The sequence below is a fragment of the Hemitrygon akajei genome, chromosome 26, assembly GCF_048418815.1.
Source record: "Hemitrygon akajei chromosome 26, sHemAka1.3, whole genome shotgun sequence".
Taxonomy (NCBI): Eukaryota; Metazoa; Chordata; class Chondrichthyes; order Myliobatiformes; family Dasyatidae; genus Hemitrygon; species Hemitrygon akajei.
Window position 1 is genome coordinate 28,834,813 of NC_133149.1, and position 22,384 is coordinate 28,857,196.

Sequence of the window (22,384 nt, forward strand, 5' to 3'; positions counted from 1 at the left end):
AGCTTTTTGCTTTCTTCAATTTTTTTAGAAGAGAAAACTTCCACAATTCTTGCAAATTGGAAAGGTTTGTAAAATGAAAGAAGTTAAAAATGCATGAACCAAATTATAACTGCACTACAACTTAACAGTCTGTGAGATCCAAGAATACTAAACTAGATGCTGGTGTTCTAGCAAATAAATTAACGCATTAACAAAATAAATTGGTCTACTGTTGTTGCCTCTTGAAAGCTTCTAAGTAAATTTGCTCCATTAATTAATTCCCAATATGGAAATCCCTTTAAAATGTCTGTTGCTTTGTAGTGTTTCCATTCATCTAGTCCAATTAGCAGAGTTGTAGTGACCTGGTTTAGTCATTTAGTTTGCTGTACTTGAATGCATTGTAAACATGTGCATGTACTGTATGTGTTTAAAGTTTTCATCAGTAGCATTGAACCATTTCAGACTTTGCTCTAAAATACTTAAAAATAATCATTGTGGTATAGAGCTTTTTGAAACTGTTTTAAACATTCTTCATAGAAAAGAATTATGGCCAAATTCCTGGTAAGATCAATCAAGATTTTGTAATGATTTTGCAGAGGACTGATCTTGCCAGGCATGATTTGGTTAGTCAAAATGATTTTTTTTCAGATGTTATGTGAAAGGATAATTTAATTTAAAACTTATTGGATATGTAAGAACATGTTATAGAGTTTATGGTTGAGGAATTGCTGGAAAAGTAATGACTTGTTCATTATTAATGCACGACCTACCCACCATCATATCCCAAGCAACCTGTTTTGACTGAGTGATGTCATAAGTTGTGAATCATCACAAGCTGCTGAATAATTTGTTTACTCCATCATTTGCTGCACAAAATCCTCAGTCAACCTATAATGAGTGTGAAGAAAATTTGGCAGTATTTATTATATATTTTTTACTTTATTGTCTCTTTTATTCTTTTTAACAGATTTTCTTTCATTACCTTCATCTTACTTGCTTTTGACACTCCATTTAGCTCCTCTCCCATCTTTTTCTGTGGCTTCTCTTCTGTTTTTGTCCTCAGATTGCATTGAATAAGATGACAGGCCATTGAAGCCAAAGCTGAAGACCTACTAAACAGTCATTTGACTTGCTGCAATGTTATCAGTTTGCAATTCTAGCAGCTTGTGTTGAAAAAGTGCAGCAACTTTACAGCCGAGGCCAAAATTCCTATCCACTGTGTTTGCCACAAGTTGAACTGCTCCAGCAATTGCTACGCCATTGTGGAATAACAGATGTTGGCTTTTTAAATTTAACTGTGGGGTAATAGGCTCAAATGCTTAATTGATTCTCCTTCTACAATTATAGCAAAAACAGATATTGAAAATTTATTTACTGTTTTCATTTGAATGTATGGATATTGCTGCTCTTACAGCAGAAAAGGGAATTTTACATGAACGCCATATGCATTTGTACCCATTGTTACCACAGTGTAACCATATCACTTAAAGTTAAATAACCTTGACATTGGCAGATTTTGACCAGTCTTGAGACATGAGGTAACTCATATGTTTTCCCTTCATATCCTATCACTAAAATAGAAACACTTCTTAATTCTGTGTTTTAAGGGTAGTATGTGAAGGTGAAACATGGTGGCTGGAAGTGCTATGCAGTTTATCAATGTGTTAAGCTATCATTCTGATGGCATGGTAAAAATACATTTTACACAATGACAGAATTTTCATAGTCTCTCAGTATTGACAGTAAAGATGAAAATGTCATCACTGAAAGACTTCTGAGGGTGCGTTAAAGATTTTGCTTGGGTGAGGCTTAATTAATCAAACTGGCCCTTCATTCTTTTAGCTGCCAGACCATATAAAAGTCATAATTTTCCTTTAAAAATCTTCTCTTAAACAACCCTCAACACAATGACCTAATTGGTAAGAGTTCAGAATGAAGGGGAAATTCTATCAAATAAAGTCTGCTTGAAGAATAGTATTTAATGTCATTGTTGCTAATTAGTTGTCTCTGCTTGTTATTGGAAAAGGGAATATACTGTTAATTGAAAATGATTTACCACCAATTAAATAGTAAACATCCAATATAAAAGTATGAGGAGGTCTTCTGAGATCAGCGTCTGGTTTCTGAAGAAGGCTATTTTTGGAGATAATTTCAGCAGAGAATACAGAATGATTGCATTATCCAGCTTGTCGCAAAGCAATCATTTTATTCTTCAGGGTCCTTACTTAGAATTCCCTTGTCTAGTGCTAAGTGCTCCATGTAGTCACATTAACTTAGTCTCAGCATCCAACATCCATTCCTTTGATTTCAATGGAGATAACTTGAAGACCTGCTTCATCTAGTTCTAATAACCAGGAATGAATTTCCAGACAGCTAGCTCAATTATCTTTTTTAGATCAAACAGTTGCTTGTTCATTAGATACTGTTCCAATCAGTTTGGAGTACTGTCCCACCCATAATCCTCCACAAAGTATTAAGTTTTCATTTTGTATTTAAATACAAAATGGAGTAGGTTGTGTGTCATTATTGGCAGCATTCCAGTGGAACCATCACCTATCAATCCTCCGTTGTTCTGCATGCCTTGAACTTCCGCATCTGCACACTGCAGAGTATGGGATTGTTGAAGGTCAAGTGCTGGCACGTCTGACTTCCTGCTGCACTGCAGTGCTGAGTGACTGCTCGGGAAGTTTAATGAGCTGAGCAGCAGGATGCGCTTCTCATTCGCCCCTTCAACATTACTTCAGCCATTGATGGCACTCAGTGTGGCCCCATTCATTTGAAATATTAATAAATTAACATTAATATTAATGGAGCATGAACAATATTGATGAAATATAATTTAGATATCTTAAATATTTAATGGTAAAATACAAACAAGAATATAAGCAGACAAATTAGAAAAAGAAACAAATAAATAGTAACTAAAATTGTGAGTGATGCCATAGTTAATTAAGAGATATCGTAAACAAAATGTATTATTTAATCCATGTTCTTGATGTCACTGATTATCACAATACAGTGAAATCAGTTTTTGACAACTACAAGGTATCAAAAACCAACAGGACATGGTTTCAGGTTATACCATCTCAGGACGAATCTGACCTAGAGGTCCACTCTGTTTCATGATAGAAGGCCTCAGGACAGCTCATTGCATGTGTGTTGCTGTGGGATTATCGTGAGAGAACAGATGGGATCCAGTAGAACTGGAGCATGCCATAACTTAAACCATACCACAAGCTATCACCTCCTTCTTTGAAATATTTTGATCTGAAATTTGCCAGCAAAACTAAACTCCAAAATATAGTAAAAATTAAATGCACAGAGAAATGTAGAACTTCAATTATTTTTCCAGAAGTTAAAGGAAATACAATTGACAGACCATCTGGGCAGTACTGAGATATAACTTCATTTCCAAAAGCATTTGTTAAGCTTGCTGTTTGGAAGCAGATTCAACATCTGCCATTGTGGCGTGAATTTAGACTTGTGACTAAGGATGAATTTCTGTCCCACTGTTCCTTAACATGCAGTGACTTTAAAAGTTTTAAGCACCTTTCAGAGGTATTTCAGGTCAGAGTGAGCTACAGTCTACATCACTGTGAGATTCAAAAGCTGGCGCATGTCACTAAGCTGGTAATATGTGCTTGTCAATCCACAGGTCCTGGAGCAGTGCTTGATGGGAATAACCGCGCACCTGCAGGAATGACTCCATCACTATGGCTACTGGTGATACTCTTCGTCCACTTCCTCTTCAAATTTTGACGTGGCATGCCACCATTAAACAGCGCACTGCCTCTAACCAGAACAGAACAAATAAACTTTGCCCTGCACAGGTTGTGCACAGGCTATAAAACATCGCGTATAGGTTCTGTGCTGACAAGTATTTGTTTTTTGTGAGTCCATACTGATATTTTCCCTCTGTTGGCTGCAGGGCGCTGGTGCATATTTGCTGTCAGAACTGTTAGTTCGGTTACTGTTGATTTTCCAATTTTTAATCCTCCATGTTTAGCTGATGTAGTGTTTACATATGTTATGCTTTTAATGATGTTTATTTATGCAGGTACCTTTCCCTCACGTATGTAAAGCTGTCTGTGGTTTTACTGGGTGGATAATATAAATTACCTGTATACTATTTGTAGACTACCAGTAAATAATGTAATATGCCTGTAGACCATTGGCTAATTAACAGGTGGACCGTAGCCCATTGGCTAGCTGAGCAAACATTTAGCAAATAAGCTGCACACTTATAATAAAAGGGGCAGTTTTACATTAAAGTTTAAGGATCTTTATCTTAGAACAATTCTATTTCAGAAATATATCTCACTAACGTTTAGGCCCATGTTGACTATCACCATAATATATTAATTGTGGAAACTAATACAATTGTATCTGTCATGTACGTTCAAGTAAATATATAATTCCTCACTTTCCATTTGATTGTGTATTATGTGTGCACATAACTATATTTCTGCACTGAGTCCAATATACTTACAAAACCTGGTGAAGGCTTTTCCTGTGCTGTAGTGGAATTGTTAACCAGTCACGAGAATGATGCCATTTGAAATTCATCCAGGGAAGGCCTTTCCAGCATTCTGTACTATTGGTGTTTCCAAGTTTCTGTGTTACTAGTTTATGAAAAGGGAAGCCATGTGATTGCTTAAAGCTGCAGTATCCCTTTTATTTTGTTGGCATGATGCATTTCAATGAGAAATTAAATGTAAACAATGGTACCCGTTTAAAAACTATTTCTGGCTACGTGAGATTTTGTTCTAATTTCTTTGTTGCAGAAGATAGTTGGAATAATCTTGGAGGTAATGTTAGACTTTGCACTTCAGATGTTTGCAGTTATTTTGATTTCAAGATATGAATGTTCACTTTTCATTTAATTCAGATTGAGAGATCTCAGTTTGTAGGGTTGACAAGTACGATCAATTGCTGTACTCAGCTAGCCTCAGGCAGAAGATGATTGTGTGCTTGGATCACATAGTAAACACATACCTAAAAATTGATCCTATCATTAGCACTAAACACACCACTTTGCACCTCTACTCTGCATAGGAAACTTAGTTCTATTTCAGTCAACAAAACCAAATTCTGAAAGCAGAGTGCAAGATGCATTTTTTTGCTATGTAGCATGTTTAGTACTACTGTGATGATAATATTTTAGGCAATAATTTTTCTCAAAATATGACAACAATTCTGGGCTGAGTAGAAATGAAACACTAAAATTTTGTTCCTTTGAAGTGCTATTATGCAATTGAGCCACTTAGCATATTGTAGACCCGGGGAAACTATATTTTTTCCTACAAGTGGGAGGTGTGGCATTAGTGGGAGATGGTAGGGAACACAGAAATAAAGGGTGTATAGATATAATCCAGTATTTGCTTTAGAGTTACATACTTTCCAGTTGAATAATACAAAACTGTCGATTGTGTTGGAATTAGACGTCAGAATATCCAAATATGTACTTGAAAAGAATGCAGTAACCCATTGCAGCCTTCCAGGCAGGAAGCAGTTTACTCAGATAGTAATTGATGCATTAGCTGAGAACTAGCCCCTGAATTACATCAGGTCCAGGTAGGGTCACAGAAGTTTCTTCCTGGAATTGTTGGCACATTATGAACCAATTTTGACTGCTTTCGCTGCACTGCAAATCTTCACAATTTTAAAATGTTTTGTGTGAAGTGGGGAGCTTGCTTCGGAAGTCAAAAACCAATATATGTTGGAAATTATATTAATATATTCTCAACTTAATAATAAAAGTATTATAAAGGATCAATTTAAATTTTGTGAACCAGATTTTAATCCCTCACGCAACTTTTCTGAGCTCGTAGGTGAGCGGATTGAATGCATGGTCTCACATAATCAACCTTTGCTGTGCTTAAAGCTTAAATTATCTTGAGGCGGTAAGAGCAAAATTACAGACTCTGCACAGGAATGGTGAAGTACATTAAAAATTACTATTTAAAATAACAATGTAGATTTGGCTAATATTGTTATTTCAATGCCATGAAAATACCTTGAATAATCCAACATATAACCTCTACTGTTCTATGATATCACTTTTTTCAATTCTTTCAGGATGAAGGATTTTCTTTGACTTTCTGACCACTGTCATATTTCTGTCACGTATTAAATGGCTTTTTGCAGCAACCGAGCAGGGCACAATGCTGAATTCTGTGAAATACAATCGGATCAAAGTACATGAGGCAAATTGTGCCTGCAAGGTGGAGTAAGAGGAGGCATAAATAAACAGAGCAGAATTTCCTTTGGTGGTAAGTTAACCTTCTGCTCTTCCTGTTTTCAAAGTCACCCTCCACTTAACCTACCTGCCCAAGCTGCATGCCAACTGTGCAGATACCAACTGCCTTTGCAATGAATGAGATTTGTACTCTGAACACTGAGAGCTGTTAGTTACCCAGACACTGTTTAATCAAAAGATATACCTCCCTGTTGCCTTACAACAGCATGTAAGGGATTCAGACCTCACCACTTTAAAGAATATATTTGCAGATATATCACACCCTATGATGCATTTACGGTCATCATAATGTTTAACTTCGGGCAAATTTCAACACTGTCATCCACTTTTACTGAACAGTTAGTTTGTTGATTACCCAAAGGAATAGGTGCAGATCAGCTTTCAGATGCTTAAGCATGATATTCTTTTTCTGCCTGCACAATATCTGTTGTAGCACAATTGTATACATTTTACTAAAATCCCATGTACGCTCACTGTTGTGAAATGATAAGGTGCTAGGGTGGATGCAAGAAGTTACTGCCTTCATATCGAAATACAAATGTTTTTACTGAACTTACTATTGTCTTATTGATGATCTGAGTTCAGTATCCATAAATTCCTCACACTTTTGTACAATGTTCTTTGAAGTGATGTCCTTTATCTTTCTTTTCAAATATGACACCTTGAAATGCATACTTATAAGCTGTAATTTTGAAGCTTCAAAGTTGAACAAAGCTTGTTGGTCCTGTAGAGAATCAGTGTTATTATTGATCACGTTCAAAACTATTTTCATCAGCCGTCTTTTAAGTTTGTGTGCAAGAATAAGAACACTAACTGTAGGTCTAAAAAATGCCAAGTCTTTTATGAACAATAGAACAGGCTTTAATTGGTTGATTCAGTTGGAAGGCTGTTGGGTTCTTTTCAGCTGATGTGTTCTAACTTGGTTAAGGTTTATCCTTGGTTATATTTGGAAAAGCTAGCAAGATCTTAAAGAGAAGAAAGCTGAACATTTTTAAATCCACCTGATTTATCTCTACCTCTGCTGTGGAGATAACATTAGGCCTGACAATCCCAAACCGATAAATCCATGAGATTGTTGGGGTCCATAATCAATGAATGTATGCATTGAAAGTATTTTATATTTTGAAATGTTTTGTTTTTTTTTCTTTTCAATGACGGGCTGCTAATAGCTAATCTGAAACTTTAGTCATAAATAAGTCATATAGAAAATGTGACCACACTGAAGAGGGTGGTGCAAGTGCAATTGTAATGTTTAAGGGAAAATTGGATAGGCATATGGATGAGAGAGCTTTGAAGGTCTGTAGTCCAGGTGCAGATACATGGGACAAGGCAGAAGACCTGGCTAGCATGGGCTGGATGGACTGAATGACCTGTTTCTATGCCATAGTGCTCTATGACTCTATGATTGAAGATTCTCACAGAATCAGAGAATGCTTAAAGCACAGAAGGATGCCATTCAGCCAGTTGGGTCTAGATCGTTTCTATGCAAAAGGAAACCAGGCAGATAGTATAGACCCACCCTCTCCCCATAGCCCTGCAAACTCTTCCACCTAGATACATATCCAGCTTCATGAATGTTAGAGTTTTCTACACTATAAGTGGTGCAGTGCATCCCAGACCCAATCACTTTCATTCTAGTTCTTGACTTCTCTGTCCTCCAGATCTGCCCTGTCTGTAACCCTTATGGTTTTAAATACCTTTAACAGATCTCCATGGATCATTGTCTGTTCCAAGTGGACCAGCCCCAGTCTATCATATTAATAAATCACCTCGGCCTGCTCCCTAAAGCTTTTTACAGTTTTCTGAATTGTGGCGGCCAATTCCAGTGATGGCTTGAGCTGTGTTTTATAAAGATCCAAGGTGACACATGATTTTGTTGCTCTTACACTATGTTGCCTTGTCTATAAAAGCCTTGATTCCCTTTGCTTTTTAAGCTCTTTCTCAATCTGTCCAGTTACACTCAATGAAAAATGAAGATATGCCCACCAGTTCTCTCTGTTCTTGATCCATTTTTCTAGATCCACTCATCTACTATTTTCACTGAAGTCTCTTATTCTCCTCGCACAACATTCTGTCTCCAAGTTTTTCATTTTAAACTTCTGTAATTACATTGCTTCTTGGTTACCTTACTACTGACAAACTGAGTGATCCAGACCAAAAGGTCCAGCGTGTAATTCTCACTCTCTGAATTTTCATCTAATCTTAACTGGGATAGCAATTTGATTCAATGCAATTGAGATGGAAATGTAAATAGCAAATATTCTGAATTGTTCTTTTTCAATGACTTCTGTACTGTATATGCACATCGTGACAATAGGAACGGGCACATTTGAAGCTCAGTGATAGATTAGAGTTCTTAAAAACTACCTGAGCTCAGATAAGGAATAGAAGCAGGGGCTGGTGGAAATCTGCAGTCAAAGTTATGACGCTTCAGCAGAGGAGGAGAGAAAACTGATGAGGGTGGAGGAGAGGGTGTGTGAGTGAATGAAAACTCTTCCAAAGCAATCTACAGCTGGATGGTGTAAATTTTGGTCCTTTTCATCAAATAATAGCCAAATAATCTCTGAGATACTTCCAGCAATGATTCATTTTGTTTTTATTTTTTATGACTACATCGGAGCTTGAAATTGTCTTTGGAAGCTTCAATGTTATTTCTGAAAACGTAATTGAAGGATTTTTCAGGCAGTTCCTTGATGAATGGACTGCTGTTTTGCAGCCACAATTTCTCACTTTAGTTTGTGTGTGAAACAAATTATTTGCCAGTTTTGAAAATGTCAGGCAAACTGATCAAGCAGGTATGGTTGGTGTGTTGTTGCTACCATATCGTGTGGGATTCAGTATATTATTATTATCAGATTTTAATGAGGCACACAAAGAGGTAGTGAATTTATTGCCAAACCAACAGTGAAGTACATCGGTCCCAAAGGAATGAGTATTTCTGCCATTTTTTTTTCCTTGTGGATTCAGGAGGATCAAATATGTTTCCTACAAATTGTATAAGGAAAGATTAAGCAACACAGACTCACCCCCTTCTAATTACACACAAATTCCTTGGGAACCAAACTTTCCATTGTGTATCTCAATAAAATCTTAAGTAAATTCCTGCTTAGAATCTGTAAGAAATCAGCTACTGGAAGTTAAATCAGGTACTTGAGATTAAAACAAATCCTAAATCATATTTCTGGAACAGTGGTTGAGTTTTCAGCTCACCCACCCATCTTGACTACGGACTTCATATTGGGGCCAATGTCTATTCCCAGTGGAACGTCCAGTTGTAACGGAAGGGTAGGGCCTGGTGCTCTCCAACAAAAGGAAGGTGAGAGCCAGCATAGGCCAGTCTTTCTCAAGTTTTTGAGAAGCTTCTTTTGCATTCTTGAGTGGTTCACTGTCCTTGATGTGCAAGGGATCAGAAAGTGACAAGGATATCAGCCAAATTCAGATCATTAGTTTTCATACATTTCTCCAGTTTTACTCCCTTTCATTCAGCATTGCAGTTTTATTTTCTCTCCAGATGAATTAAGCAATATTTTCAAAAGAATTTGCTTATCCAAACTTGATCAAGACATCCAGAACTGTTGGTTATCATCAGGGTTGCTTTCAGAATGCATTGGACTCATAAACATCCTTTAAAATTGATGGCTCCAGATAAAATCAAGACATTTCCATTTCAGTATGCTCTTCTGGCCATTATTTCATGGAAAAGCATGGTTGAGAAAGAAAGAAAGAAAATGACATAAATTAGCAGTATATGTGAACATTGCTACATATCCACAGTCCATAGAAATAAAAAAAGTGGGAAGAATCCCAACACTAAAAGTAAATCAGGTACATTTGAATTCTGTGTCAGTCTTGGCAAATTTAAGTTGGTCACTTAACACTTTAAACAAAACAGATTCATTGGAAGCATTCTCAATATTACAAGTATCTACTGCTGTGTAGTTGAGAGTGAGCCATTCAAATTCCTCCCATTCCGATTTCACTATCTGGGGTACAGATCAATTTATATTGTACTCTTGTATTCATTTGCAAGCTGGATCCATCCTCTTCACCTTGAACAGCCTTTTTGATGTTTAATAGTGCAGGGAATGGTGTGTAAAAGTAATGAAGATGAATTCCCTTGGAGTTTCCGAGTGTTTCTGCTGAAATTCCAGCAGGCAAGCCAAGAAAATGTTTTAAAAATTCATCCCTAACTGCAGACCTGATTTGAACTTGTACAGGATGTCACCTGGGATGTCAGGTCCAGTATTTCAGTGCCTCAGGAAGCAAATGATCATCAAGCAGACTCAATACAGTAAAAATCTTAGTGACATTGAATGCACTGAGAAAAAAAACAACTTCTTTTCTCAGATTTCCAATGAACTTCATCTTTTTACTGTCTAAAATAGAACAGAACATACTATATTTGTTTTTGCAGAAAAAAGTGTACCGTTGCTAGGGCGCTTGAGACGCCATGCTATTGCAGCTCAGGGCATCAGAGTTCGGTGTTCAATTCCGGTGTCCTTGTAAGCAAGTTTGTATGTTCCTTCTCATGTGTGCATGGGTTTCCTCCCACAGTCCAAAGACATGCTGGTTAGTAGGCTAGTTGGTCATTGTAAACTGTCTTGTGATTAGGCTTGGGTTAAATCAGTGGGTTACTGATTGGTGCGGTTCGGTGGGGCAGAAGGACCTTTTCCATAGAAAATTATTAAAAAATGATTAAATACCACCAGTACATTTCTCATCCTATCAACACAATGTGATTGTTCATCTGTCTGCCTCAGCAGTAGATATACAATCAGACATTGTGTCAGTCAGTGAGCTTTGGAAGGTTATGTACTTGCTCTCTCTTTTGATTCATCCTGATTGACTTGCACCATCACCCAGTTGAAGCTGCTCTCAAATCCTTCCATGGGGTTGCTTCTGACTACCTTCAGGTATTACTTCCAACTTTCCATAAAAACAAACTTGATGAAATCATATCAAGCTGTAGATATTGTATCATTCATGCTGATTTTTTTATGTGAAGGTATGCTCTAAGGTGTAGTCACTTTTTTCTTAACTATATCCCTTTGCAAGAAGACTGTCTCCACTATACAAGTACAGTATTCCATTTATTAATTAGGTAAACCAAAAGAATACCGGGTATTCAGCTTAGTCTTGTTAGTTTGTAGGACATGTACATCATCGCCAGTTCATTTGTTAAATTTGGTCATGTGTGTGATCTCATTCAGATGCCCTTGCCATGACAAGTGGGCAGTTCAAGTGAATCGCAGAACAGTAAGGATCCAAAGAACTACATATAAATGCTGAAGTGACAGTCTTATCAGCTCATGTTTTTAAAATTTAAGCTTCCTTCACAAGATTAATTCAGTTGTACATAAAACAAACCTACAAAGAGCTGGAAGCATATTTCAGCAGAAAAGGTCAAATCGACTGCAGGCATCTGATTGTGGTTAATAAAAGATAAAAAAAGAAACTATTCTTCCCTCTTTAATCTGGATATCCAACTGCACCACTTAAAACCTGAGCAGTGACATATAATAAACGCGAACTACAACATTAAATAATTTTCCACATTTTGTACAGACAAAAGACCTGGTATCACCGTCATGTGGGTAAAGACATTTTGACACTTTTTGCTTTTAATTTCTACTAATTGTAGATCCTTTTCATCACAGTTGGGGTGATCATTTAATCCTACCCCTGCAAATTACAGAGAGAGGTTATCAGGAGAGATAGTGGGAAATGATTCCCAGGTAACAAAAACAACAACCTACTCAAATAGAATCATAAATTCAAACCTGAGGAGGTTTATAACCTTATGGGGAGTTTGTTGCCTTTGTCTTTCCTTTGTATCTTGATGTTGTGTAGTTACACCCAAGACATTCTGTTAATTTCCAAGGGCATATTAGCAGCTACAGAGTTGATAATATCATTGCGGTACTACTGGTTGTGATACAATCATGCCATAATTAATAAGTGATCAGAAAATGTGGCAGTTTTGTACAGAAAGTGCTAGAATTGTTCCTGCTTTGTATTTGGTTCAGTTTGGCATTTCTGTCTGAATTATTATTTGGTAAGTCAAACCTTTGGGCAAAGTACAATATATCAACTTATTATTTCTGCAAAGAATTACTGATGAAAATGATAATATTTGCACTTTCAAAGTCAACTATTACCATCTTTAATTTTACTATTCGAGATTTTTATCCCATCAAAGTCACTCCATCACTGCATTGATTGGTGTGTACTGTCATGTATCTATAAGAAATTGTGATAGCTCAATACCTCGTGTACAATATCCAAATTCCCTATAAAAATAGATGCCTGACAATATAATATATATTAGCCAAAGAATGGATTATTTGTAGTAGAAGTTAAAACTGAAGTTTCCAACTAGGTATTTGTTTAAAGCATTTTAACATAATGTCGTCCTATACAGGAGACAGAGAAGATAAAACATATTTTATTGGCGTGTACAGGATTATAATTAGAGCAGTGGATGTTACATAGAGTGGGGGAATGCGATGGAGACAAAACAATAGTCTAGAAAGTATTGCATGCAAATTATTAGATAATGAATATTGTGTTGTGTTGGCAGAAGGAAGTAGTGGATAGTGTGGATGGGTTATGTTACACATGCTATGTAATACTCTGAAAGAAATATCAAGACAATGTTACACTAATGCCACCATAAACTGAGCAATTTGTATAAACTGTCGGGATTGTTTTCTCTTTCAATTAATCCCTCCACTGCATTCCCAAATGTTTGCATGTTCCTTGCTCAAGAGGCTCTCATTTGCTTCACCCTTATTAATTCAGTCCCTTTTCCCTGTTGACATCAATAATGAGAATGCTTTTCTCTGCCATATGGTATTGCATGGATGTTATAAGAAACCGGGACATTATGCTAAGCTAAAAGTATAGGAGAATACTTTATCCCAATTAGCTTGTTACTACATCAAGTTCCTTGATTGATGTCAATCACGTGCCTGTTCAGTTGTGGTCAACATTTACTGAACTTGCCAACAACCTCAGTATTACTTTGTTCAACCTGTAGTAATATAAAAAAAAGTTAGCAATTGGAGATGCCCTGCATTATATTACTAGAATATCAAGCTTGCTGAAGATGTTTAAACATAGAAACATAGAAAATAGGTGCAGGAGTAGGCCATTCGGCCCTTCGAGCCTGCACCGCCATTCAGTATGATCATGGCTGATCATCCAACTCAGAACCCTGTACCTGCTTTCTCTCCATACCCCCCGATCCCTTTAGCCACAAGGGCCATATCTAACTTACTCGTAAATATAGCCAATGAACCGGCCTCAACTGTTTCCTGTGGCAGAGAATTCCACAGATTCACCATTCTCTGTGTGAAGAAGTTTTTCCTCATCTCGGTCCTAAAAGGCTTCCCCTTTATCCTTAAACTGTGACCCCTCATTCTGGACTTCCTCAACATCGGAAACAATCTTCCTGCATCTAGCCTGTCCAATCCCTTTAGAATTTTATACGTTTCAATAAGATCCCCCCTCAGTCTTCTAAATTCCAGTGAGTATAAGCCTAGTCGATCCAGTCTTTCTTCATATGAAAGTCCTGCCATCCCAGGAATCAATCTGGTGAACCTTCTCTGTACTCCCTCTATGGCAAGAATGTCTTCCCTCAGATTAGGGGACCAAAACTGCACACAATATTCTAGGTGCGGTCTCACCAAGGCCTTGTACAACTGCAGTAGAACCTCCCTGCTCCTGTACTCAAATCCTTTTGCTATGAATGCCAACATACCATTTGCCTTTTTCACCGCCTGCTGTACCTGCATGCCCACCTTCAATGACTGGTGTACAATGACACCCAGGTCTCGTTGCATCTCCCCTTTTCCTAATCGGCCACCGTTCAGATAATAATCTGTTTTCCTGTTCTTGCAACCAAAGTGGATAACCTCACAGTTATCCACATTAATTTGCATCTGCCATGAATTTGCCCACTCACCTAACCTATCCAAGTCACCCTGCATCCCCTTAGCATCCTCCTCACAGCTAACACCGCCGCCCAGCTTCGTGTCATCCGCAAACTTGGAGATGCTGCATTTAATTCCCTCATCTAAATCATTAATATATATTGTAGACAACTGGGGTCCCAGCACTGAGCCTTGCGGTACCCCACTAGTCACTGCCTGCCATTCTGAAAAGGTCCCGTTTACTCCCACTCTTTGCTTCCTGTCTGCCAACCAATTCTCTATCCACATCAATACCATACCCCCAATACCATGTGCTTGAAGTTTGCACACTAATCTCCTGTGTGGGACCTTGTCAAAAGCCTTTTGAAAATCTGAATATACCACATCCACTGGCTCTCCCCTATCCACTCTACTAGTAACATCTTCAAAAAGTTCTATAAGATTCGTCAGACATGATTTTCCTTTCACAAATCCATGCTGACTTTGTCCGATGATTTCACCTCTTTCCAAATGTGCTGTTATCACATCTTTGATAACTGACTCTAGCATTTTCCCCACCACCGATGTCAGACTAACATCTATAATTCCCCAGTTTCTCTCTCCCTCCTTTTTTAAAAAGTGGGGTTACATTAGCCACCCTCCAATCCTCAGGAACTAATCCAGAATCTAAATCTTAATCCAGAATTAAACTGAGCTTTTTCATATTTCTTGAAAATCAAAACTCCTGCAGGTGTTGAAAGTCTGTAGTTAAAAACACCAAGTGCTGACATATTCCATGTCTGTGGAGAGAGGACAAGGTCAAGGGTCAATGACCTGCTGGGTATTCCCAGCACTTCCTGTTTATGGACTTTTAACTAATAATGAATTGCACTCCATCGAAGTTGCTCTCAACTCACGATACCAATTTCACTTCATATTTGCAACAAATTTGGTTGCTTGCAAACATTTATTTCTCTTTAATGCAAGCAGACGATGAGTGGGAGTGAAAGAAGTGTAGAAAAGCCTGTGGTGGAACTGTGGATAGCTATTCATTCAGTATTAATAATAAAGGGTTGATTTTGCACTTTGGTATTTACTTTCTGCAAGTTGCTGAATAGAGGCTTTGGTTATAAATCACTTTAACAATGCTTTAGATGAAAAGTGTCCAACTGGTGTCGGAACAAATTCTCATCAGGTCACTTTGACAATAACTGCAGGATACAGTTCTGGAATTTTGAGTTGTCTACACTTGGCATTGTGCCACCTTGGAATATTTGTGTAGTAGAGTTAATGTGCCAAACCAAGTAACCAGAGAAGAATATGCTGATTATTGAATTTCATATAATTCACACCAAAGTAATTCCGATATAACTAATTAATACATATTGCAAAGACATACTTTGAAAGTCTGTTTTAGTTTGGAATTCATTTTTCATATTGTAGTTTTTATTTCATCAATAGGTGTGACAGAATTGATACATTGGAGGAGATTTTTCTGTGCGCTGATGACACAGAAGCCAGTTTTCTGAAGCCAGTTTAGAAAGTAGAATAGGATCCCTCCTGCCTGTTTTTCATGAACAAGCTGTCCATAAAATCATGCATAACTCAGGTTAGTTTGCGCAGGCTATCATTTCAGGTGAAATCAAGCCTGTCAGGAAACTGGCCTGATGACTTCAGCATGCTATTCACCTTAGCGTGTCTGACATTTTTCTGGTGCCAGTCACACACCATATAACATTACAAGTCACACGTAACCTACAGTGTCAGCATAAATTGATGCTTTTGACTGCAACTGATGACTATTATTAGACATTCAGAAGATAACTGAATTTGCTGGGCATGAGTTAAGCACATCCATTCTAACATTGCTATACTTCACACAACTTCTGCCAACTTCAATATTCTATGCTTGGGATATCTCAGCCTTTATTAGTGCTTACTCTCCCGTTTGTTTACTCTGTATACATCAGAGCCCATCTCTGGCTGGTGGTGATTATGTACCTCACAATCCACTTACAAGATGGGGCTCCATCAGGACTGATCATTTTGTAGGGGTCGTGGGTGCCCATTTAAATTGAAGATCACCATGTTCCCCTAGTCCCCTGTGTATTCCCATGTTTTCATGGTAGCCATTTATACAACTGTTCCGTGACTGCCGAAGGAGATTTCCTTTAAGGTCTGGTTAAGGTCAACGGAGGATTAGCTATAATGAAAGGTTGGCCAAACTTGGATTATTTTCCCTGGTGTCTCAGAGGCTGAGGGACAACCTCACAGAAATATGTAAAATTATGAAGGGCGTAGATAGTTTTTTCCCCCAAGGTCAAAATGTCAAATGCTAGAGGCCACAGGTTTAAGGTGAGAGGGGAGAAGTTAAAGGAGATTTGCAAGGCAAGTTATTAACACAGAGAGTGGCCAGGGAGGTGGTAGAAGTGGATATCGTGGCAACATTCAAGAGGTATTAAGATGAACACTTCAGCAACTAGGGTCTATAGGAGTATGGACCATATGCACACAGATGGGATGAGTTAGACTAGTGTTATGGTTAGTGTAGACTAGATAGGTCAAAGAGCCCATTCCTGTTCTGTACTGACAGTCCTCCAGTGACCAGCATGGTGATGGTTCATCAGTCAGTGCTAACCAAACAGCGTCCAAAGGGAAACAGACAGGTAATGCTTGAGACACTCTTGCAATTTTTCTTTAGCACTTTTATTTTGATAATCATTGTTTTATGTGAGAGATGCCATTGTGGATTAACCCAAAGAACAGCATAAAAAGATGAAATCCGATTATGAAAAAGCATGTTTACTAATTTGTTACACACTACAGAGAAAGGAACTCCATCTCTGAGGTTTGGAAGTGTTGCCTGCATTTAAATCTACATATCAAAGACCTTGCATGCAATAAGTCAAGAAAAGAAATAGCTCCTGGAGATATCTGTTCACTGTTCCGGGGAAACATACATAAATTCCTCTCAGGCAGCTTAGTGCATAGCTCCAGTTGAAGAAGCATTTGTAACTTCCATGTTTCAAGTGTCCGACATTCATCTATCTGTTGCTACATATCGCCTCCACAGCAGTTATGCCAGTAGAGTATGTTATTGTTTGTTTAGTTGCATTATTGGATAGTAATGTAGCTAACTGTTTAAGGAAGAAGGGAGAGATTTAGTGACATGAGAAAATCTGTAGATGCTGGCCATCCAAAGCAACACACACAAAATGATGGAGGTTCCCAGCGGGTCAGGCACCATCTATGGAAGTCAATAAACTGTCAACGTTTTAGCCCGAGGAAAGGGAAGAGTCCTGAAGGGTCTCAATCCCAAACGTTGACTGCCTATTCATCTCCATAGATGCTGTCTGACCTGCTGAGTTCCTCCAGCATTTTGTGTGTGCTCCTTTAGAGATTTATTAATCTGTTTACTGCAATGTCTCCACTATGCCATCCCATTTTGGAAGGTAATAATATAAATAGAACAACAGATTGTATTCATTGTTGAGAGAGTGGCAATAGTAGAAAAGTGAGTTAAGGATGGCTGCGATGGGGAACAAAGATATTAGAGACAAAAATGAAAAGTTTAAAATATTCTCATTTGGGTTGGGATTTTTTAAATCAGTAATTACCTTAGTGACATTCCAACTATTATATCATGAAGTGATTTCTACCTTGGATGAACTGAGATATTAAAACAGAACAGTGAACTCATGAAGTAGGAGAAGTTTTTTTTGTCTTGGTCAGTTCATCCTGAGTGCAGGGCAAGGTAACACATCCACTCTACCCACCTGGTGCATTCAGTTCTCATCATCAAATCTTGGGAATATCAAAGCATTGAAATACCAGCATTTATCTTGGTCATGTGGGCAATTCACCAACAGCAAATCCAGTAAGGCCTCAAAGCTTGAAGGGCCTGTTGGCAGAAGCAGTAAGTGTAATGAAAGTAAAGAAACACAATGTATAAAGGCAGGGGAAGTTACTACAACAAGGACATCAGAAAGAGAGGGGCCCCAAGGTATGGCAGATCCAACTTACAGAAGTTGGACTTTACAGACTTCTCCCTGACTCTGCTGTTAGGTACATAGCTCTTCCCCAAATTCTCCTTAAGGTGAGATCAAACATTACAAACCCTGAGTCATCTTTCATTAGAACACAGTTTATTCAACTGCCGATCGATTGCTTGCTGAATAGCAGATCAGCTCCACTTGTTCAGGCAAATGTTTGTCACTGTTCCCTTTCTGGTAACAACTCCTACCACCCTCGCTGACCTCAGTCTATTTGCAAATCAGTCCCCAAGGGCGGGTGAGGTTAAAGATTTTTCATTACTGTTTTTTTTGGAGAATTTGTTTATTTCTGATTCATGGAAAATTCTTGGGAATATAACCTGTATGTAATTTAGGGGACTCCCTGATTAAAGACTCAAGAAATGCAATCAGCACATTTGAAATGAATGACAGAGTCTGCGGTTTACCTCTCTTGTGGCGAACAGCTTCTTTAAATCTCATCCAATTGTCTACTTTGCAATTTTGAAAGAGGTAAAAATGGCATTAGGTTGTTAACTAAATCAACTGATACACATTTTGCATAGATTAGTGTTTTTGCATGACAGTTTAAATTGTGATCTGGAAATAGAACAATTGATGATCTACATGGGTCAATCCTCCATAAGATATCGTTCCTCGGCCCCCATTCTTAGGTATAAATGAGGAGGTAGCAAGATGAAAAAATGCACCCAATATTTTTCTATCTGTCTGAAATTTGAGGCAGGTGTGATTGAGAGTGATAGATGTTTGATGTCAGCCCAAGAAAATATAAAGCTGAAAAATAAGTTCTTTTGTTCTTTTTATCAGATGTGTCCTAGAGAATCCTTTTTATTTTTACTTCTGTCTGTGGCTCTTCTGGTGTGTTTGGGATAATGTCCAATTTTAGAGAGGTGGAAATCTCAGTTGAGAAGATCCTTCATTTTTTGATGAGTTTTGGCACAGATAATAAGCTTCATTTCATAATTCCTGCTACAATAATACCTTCAAATTTAGAAATGCATAGCAAAAGATTTAAATAGTATCCCTTGCTTTTAAAATAATTTAAATCCCACAAAACTCACAGTCATGTTGCATCAGCAACTGAAATGTGGAAAACAAAGACATCCACAGCCTTGATGGCTCTCTGTAATTTCTGTGTTCGAGTTGTTCTGTTGGCTGTTTGATTCCCCAGTTAGAATGGACTAGTCTTTTACTTAAAACACCAAATAGGAAGAATTTGTGCTAAACATGTGTGAAAATATCAAACACTAGTTACACTCAACTCCCCACAGATTTTGTTCTAGTGACATTTTTCCCTGCATCCACCCTTCCAGTCAACGTTTGGCGGATGTCAGGGAAAGTTGCAATTGACAGACAGAGACTGGAAATGGGACAAGATACAGGACACTGTCCTGAGAGTATGGATTGATTCAGACCATGACTATTAGTGGAGGTCAAATCAATCGTAACACTAGGGGCAGATTTGAGCTTTTTTGTTCACGATCACTGCTGACACAAGCCTAGGTACAACCTGCAATAGGGGCCATCCATCTGCCGCCATGTAATCTCCTGACCTGCCTCTCTCTTAAAAGTCCACGTATTTGGAAGTTGAATGATGCATCCATCAGTTACTACTAATCATTCTGCAAAGAGCATTAACGAACTGCAAAGTCCCTTATGATCATGTAGAATTTAAAAGCAATAACAGAAGCATACTAGTGCAGAATTACTGTCCACATTCCAGTACTTGGCTCTGCATACATTATCATGGAGAATTGTCCTCCATCTACTTAATTACACTGTAGATAGAGAGGGGAAGGATCACTTGCAGGGTATACTACGTATTTTGTGAATTCCCGAGGAGATTGAAAGAAGCAGCGTATCACAAATAACTAGTCATCTAAATAAAGTTAACACATTTTAATTGCATGCCAATTATAATATAGATATTTTTAAAGTTATATATGTATATATAATAGAATATGTTAGCTTGCTTAAGCACTGATTATTTAAATTTTAAATTGTGCAAATTAAAAGTCATACCAAGTTTAAATGGGTTCAGTGCAAATTTTGTTCCAGTTAAAAAGGATGCAGAATCGTAAAGGAACAATGTTTAATTATTTAAGATGAGGAATTCTCTAGTTACAATGTTTCTGAAACACTTAACTGCAAGGACTAGGTTCAGAAGATAGTCAAGGTGATATTTTTAACTCTTGAGAGGTGTAGTTGGATTATTGCAATATGTTGCAACAAAAGCAGAAGACCTATCTACGATAATGTCAGCTGTTTCTACTTGGTTTTCAGTTGTCTGCCGTGTATATGCCAATGGATATGTCACCAGTATATCAAATTTCATAATCAGGAAGCTAAGTTTTTCAAAATTAAATTCACTATTGTCACTAGTTAAACTAGCTCAGACCTGATGTGTTTTATGATACTGTCTTTGAAAGAAATTCCATTGTGTCACAAAATAATTGTTCAAATTTGGTATTGTGGTTATATTTTATATATTATATTAATGTCATTGCAGTTCTGTATTGGGCACAAAATAATCAAACAATCCTGTGTTATACAGTGGAATTTTTACTGAGATTTGAGGCAGTCTTCTTGTAATGTATCTAAAAAAAAGAGTCTAATGTTTTCTGATTGCTGAAGTATGCTATACAAAACCTCTCCTCTGTAAAATAATGCTTAATTGTTTCCTGTGTGACAGATGTACTGCTGTTAATATTACTGTAGTCGTGTTAGTGTATGTTTTAATAAGGATGCAGTGTAATTGCCAGACAATAATCAACCATTTAATAAATATGTCATTTTATGATGGAGTTATTTCCTTTATCTTAATTGCTTTTTTTTTGTAAAACTCAGGATGCTCATGTAAGACTAATCACTTTAGTAGGGGGAGCACCATTCTGAAAGGGAAGGGCTTTCTCGATGTAAAAACTGTGGCACAGGTAGCTCTTTACTGAGGTGCGCCAGCTCCTGTAATGTTGCACGAGTTACTTTTTTTAATAATGCACTCAGTTTCGGGAATGTGACTGCGACAATTTTCAGTGGCTGCTTCTGTGCATCGTACCGCTTAGGCAAATCTGTGTTAAGTGGATCGTAATTGGTGGCTGTGTCGTTCTTTCTATGGAGAAGTAAAAACTGGGTGTGTTATGAGAATCCTGTGCAACATGTCTAGAAATGGATGTTGCATACTTTCACATAAGCGACCGTCTTTGATCTAGTACAATCTTTTAAGATGATTTACTGCATCTCACTTACTGCTAAGGTTAGCTAAGAAAAAAAATCACATATATGTATCTTTTTTTCTCCCCTTGTGACTGCTATATTATAGTTACTGCTAATGTATGAAATTAAGTGTGTATAAATTTTGAAAAATGTACGGAATAAAATGGAAAGTTTCTTCATGACATTTACAAAGTTTGGAGAGTGTATTTATTGATAATATCATAGTAGGTGTGTGACTTCTTTTGACATTCAGACTTTTAATCATTATTGTTAATCCAATTGCACAATATGAAATAAAATTACAGAGCTAACTACAGAAAAAATGACTAAGTTTCTGATTAACAATAGGTGTCATAGAGGCATAGAACACTATAGCACAGAAATAGGCCCTTTGGCCCACCCAATCTGTTCCAAACCATCCATCTGCCTGGTCCCATTAACCTGCACCAGGACCATAGCTCCATAGGGGTATGGTAGCTCTCCATACCCCTCCCAGCAACTTACCCATCCAAATTTCTCTTAAATGTTGAAATTGACCCCACATCCAACATTTGCGTTGGCAGCTCATTCCATACTCTCACTACCCTTGGAGTGAAGAAATTCTCCCTCATGTTCCTCATAAACTTTTCACCTTTCATCTTTAACCCATGACTTCTAGTTGTAGTCTCACCCAACCTCAGTGGAAAAAGCCTAATCGTATTTACCCTATCTATACCCCTCATAATTTTGTATACCTCTCTCCAATCTACCCTCAAACTTCTACATTCCTAACCTATTCATAATTTCCTATAATTTCATAACTCAGGTCCTCAAGTCCTGGCAACATCCTTGAAAATTTTCTCTGCACTCCTTCAATCTTATTTACATTTTTCCTGTAGGTAGGTGACCAAAACTGGAATCAACACTTCAAATTAGTCCTCACCAATGTCTTAGCAGGATCTGTTCCAACCAGCCGGTTCAGATCCCGCAGCAAGCTTTGATAGTTTTGC

General features: G+C 37.7%; 1 protein-coding gene across 9 annotated transcripts in view; it reads left to right on the plus strand.

The window, feature by feature from the left end:
• Window positions 1-20,979, plus strand: part of opcml (opioid binding protein/cell adhesion molecule-like) — a 2,143,861-nt gene extending 2,122,882 nt beyond the window's left edge. For 4 of the 9 annotated variants that reach the window (XM_073029750.1, XM_073029746.1, XM_073029744.1 and 1 more), the window contains 2 exons: window positions 29-64; window positions 3,635-20,979. In XM_073029750.1, the coding sequence (XP_072885851.1) occupies window positions 29-64; window positions 3,635-3,738 (140 nt within the window). In that variant the 3' untranslated portion in view covers window positions 3,739-20,979. The remainder of the gene's footprint in view (window positions 1-28; window positions 65-3,634) is intronic. The other 5 variants (XM_073029749.1, XM_073029752.1, XM_073029747.1 and 2 more) reach the window with 3 other exon arrangements.
• Window positions 20,980-22,384: the final 1,405 nt, after the last annotated feature.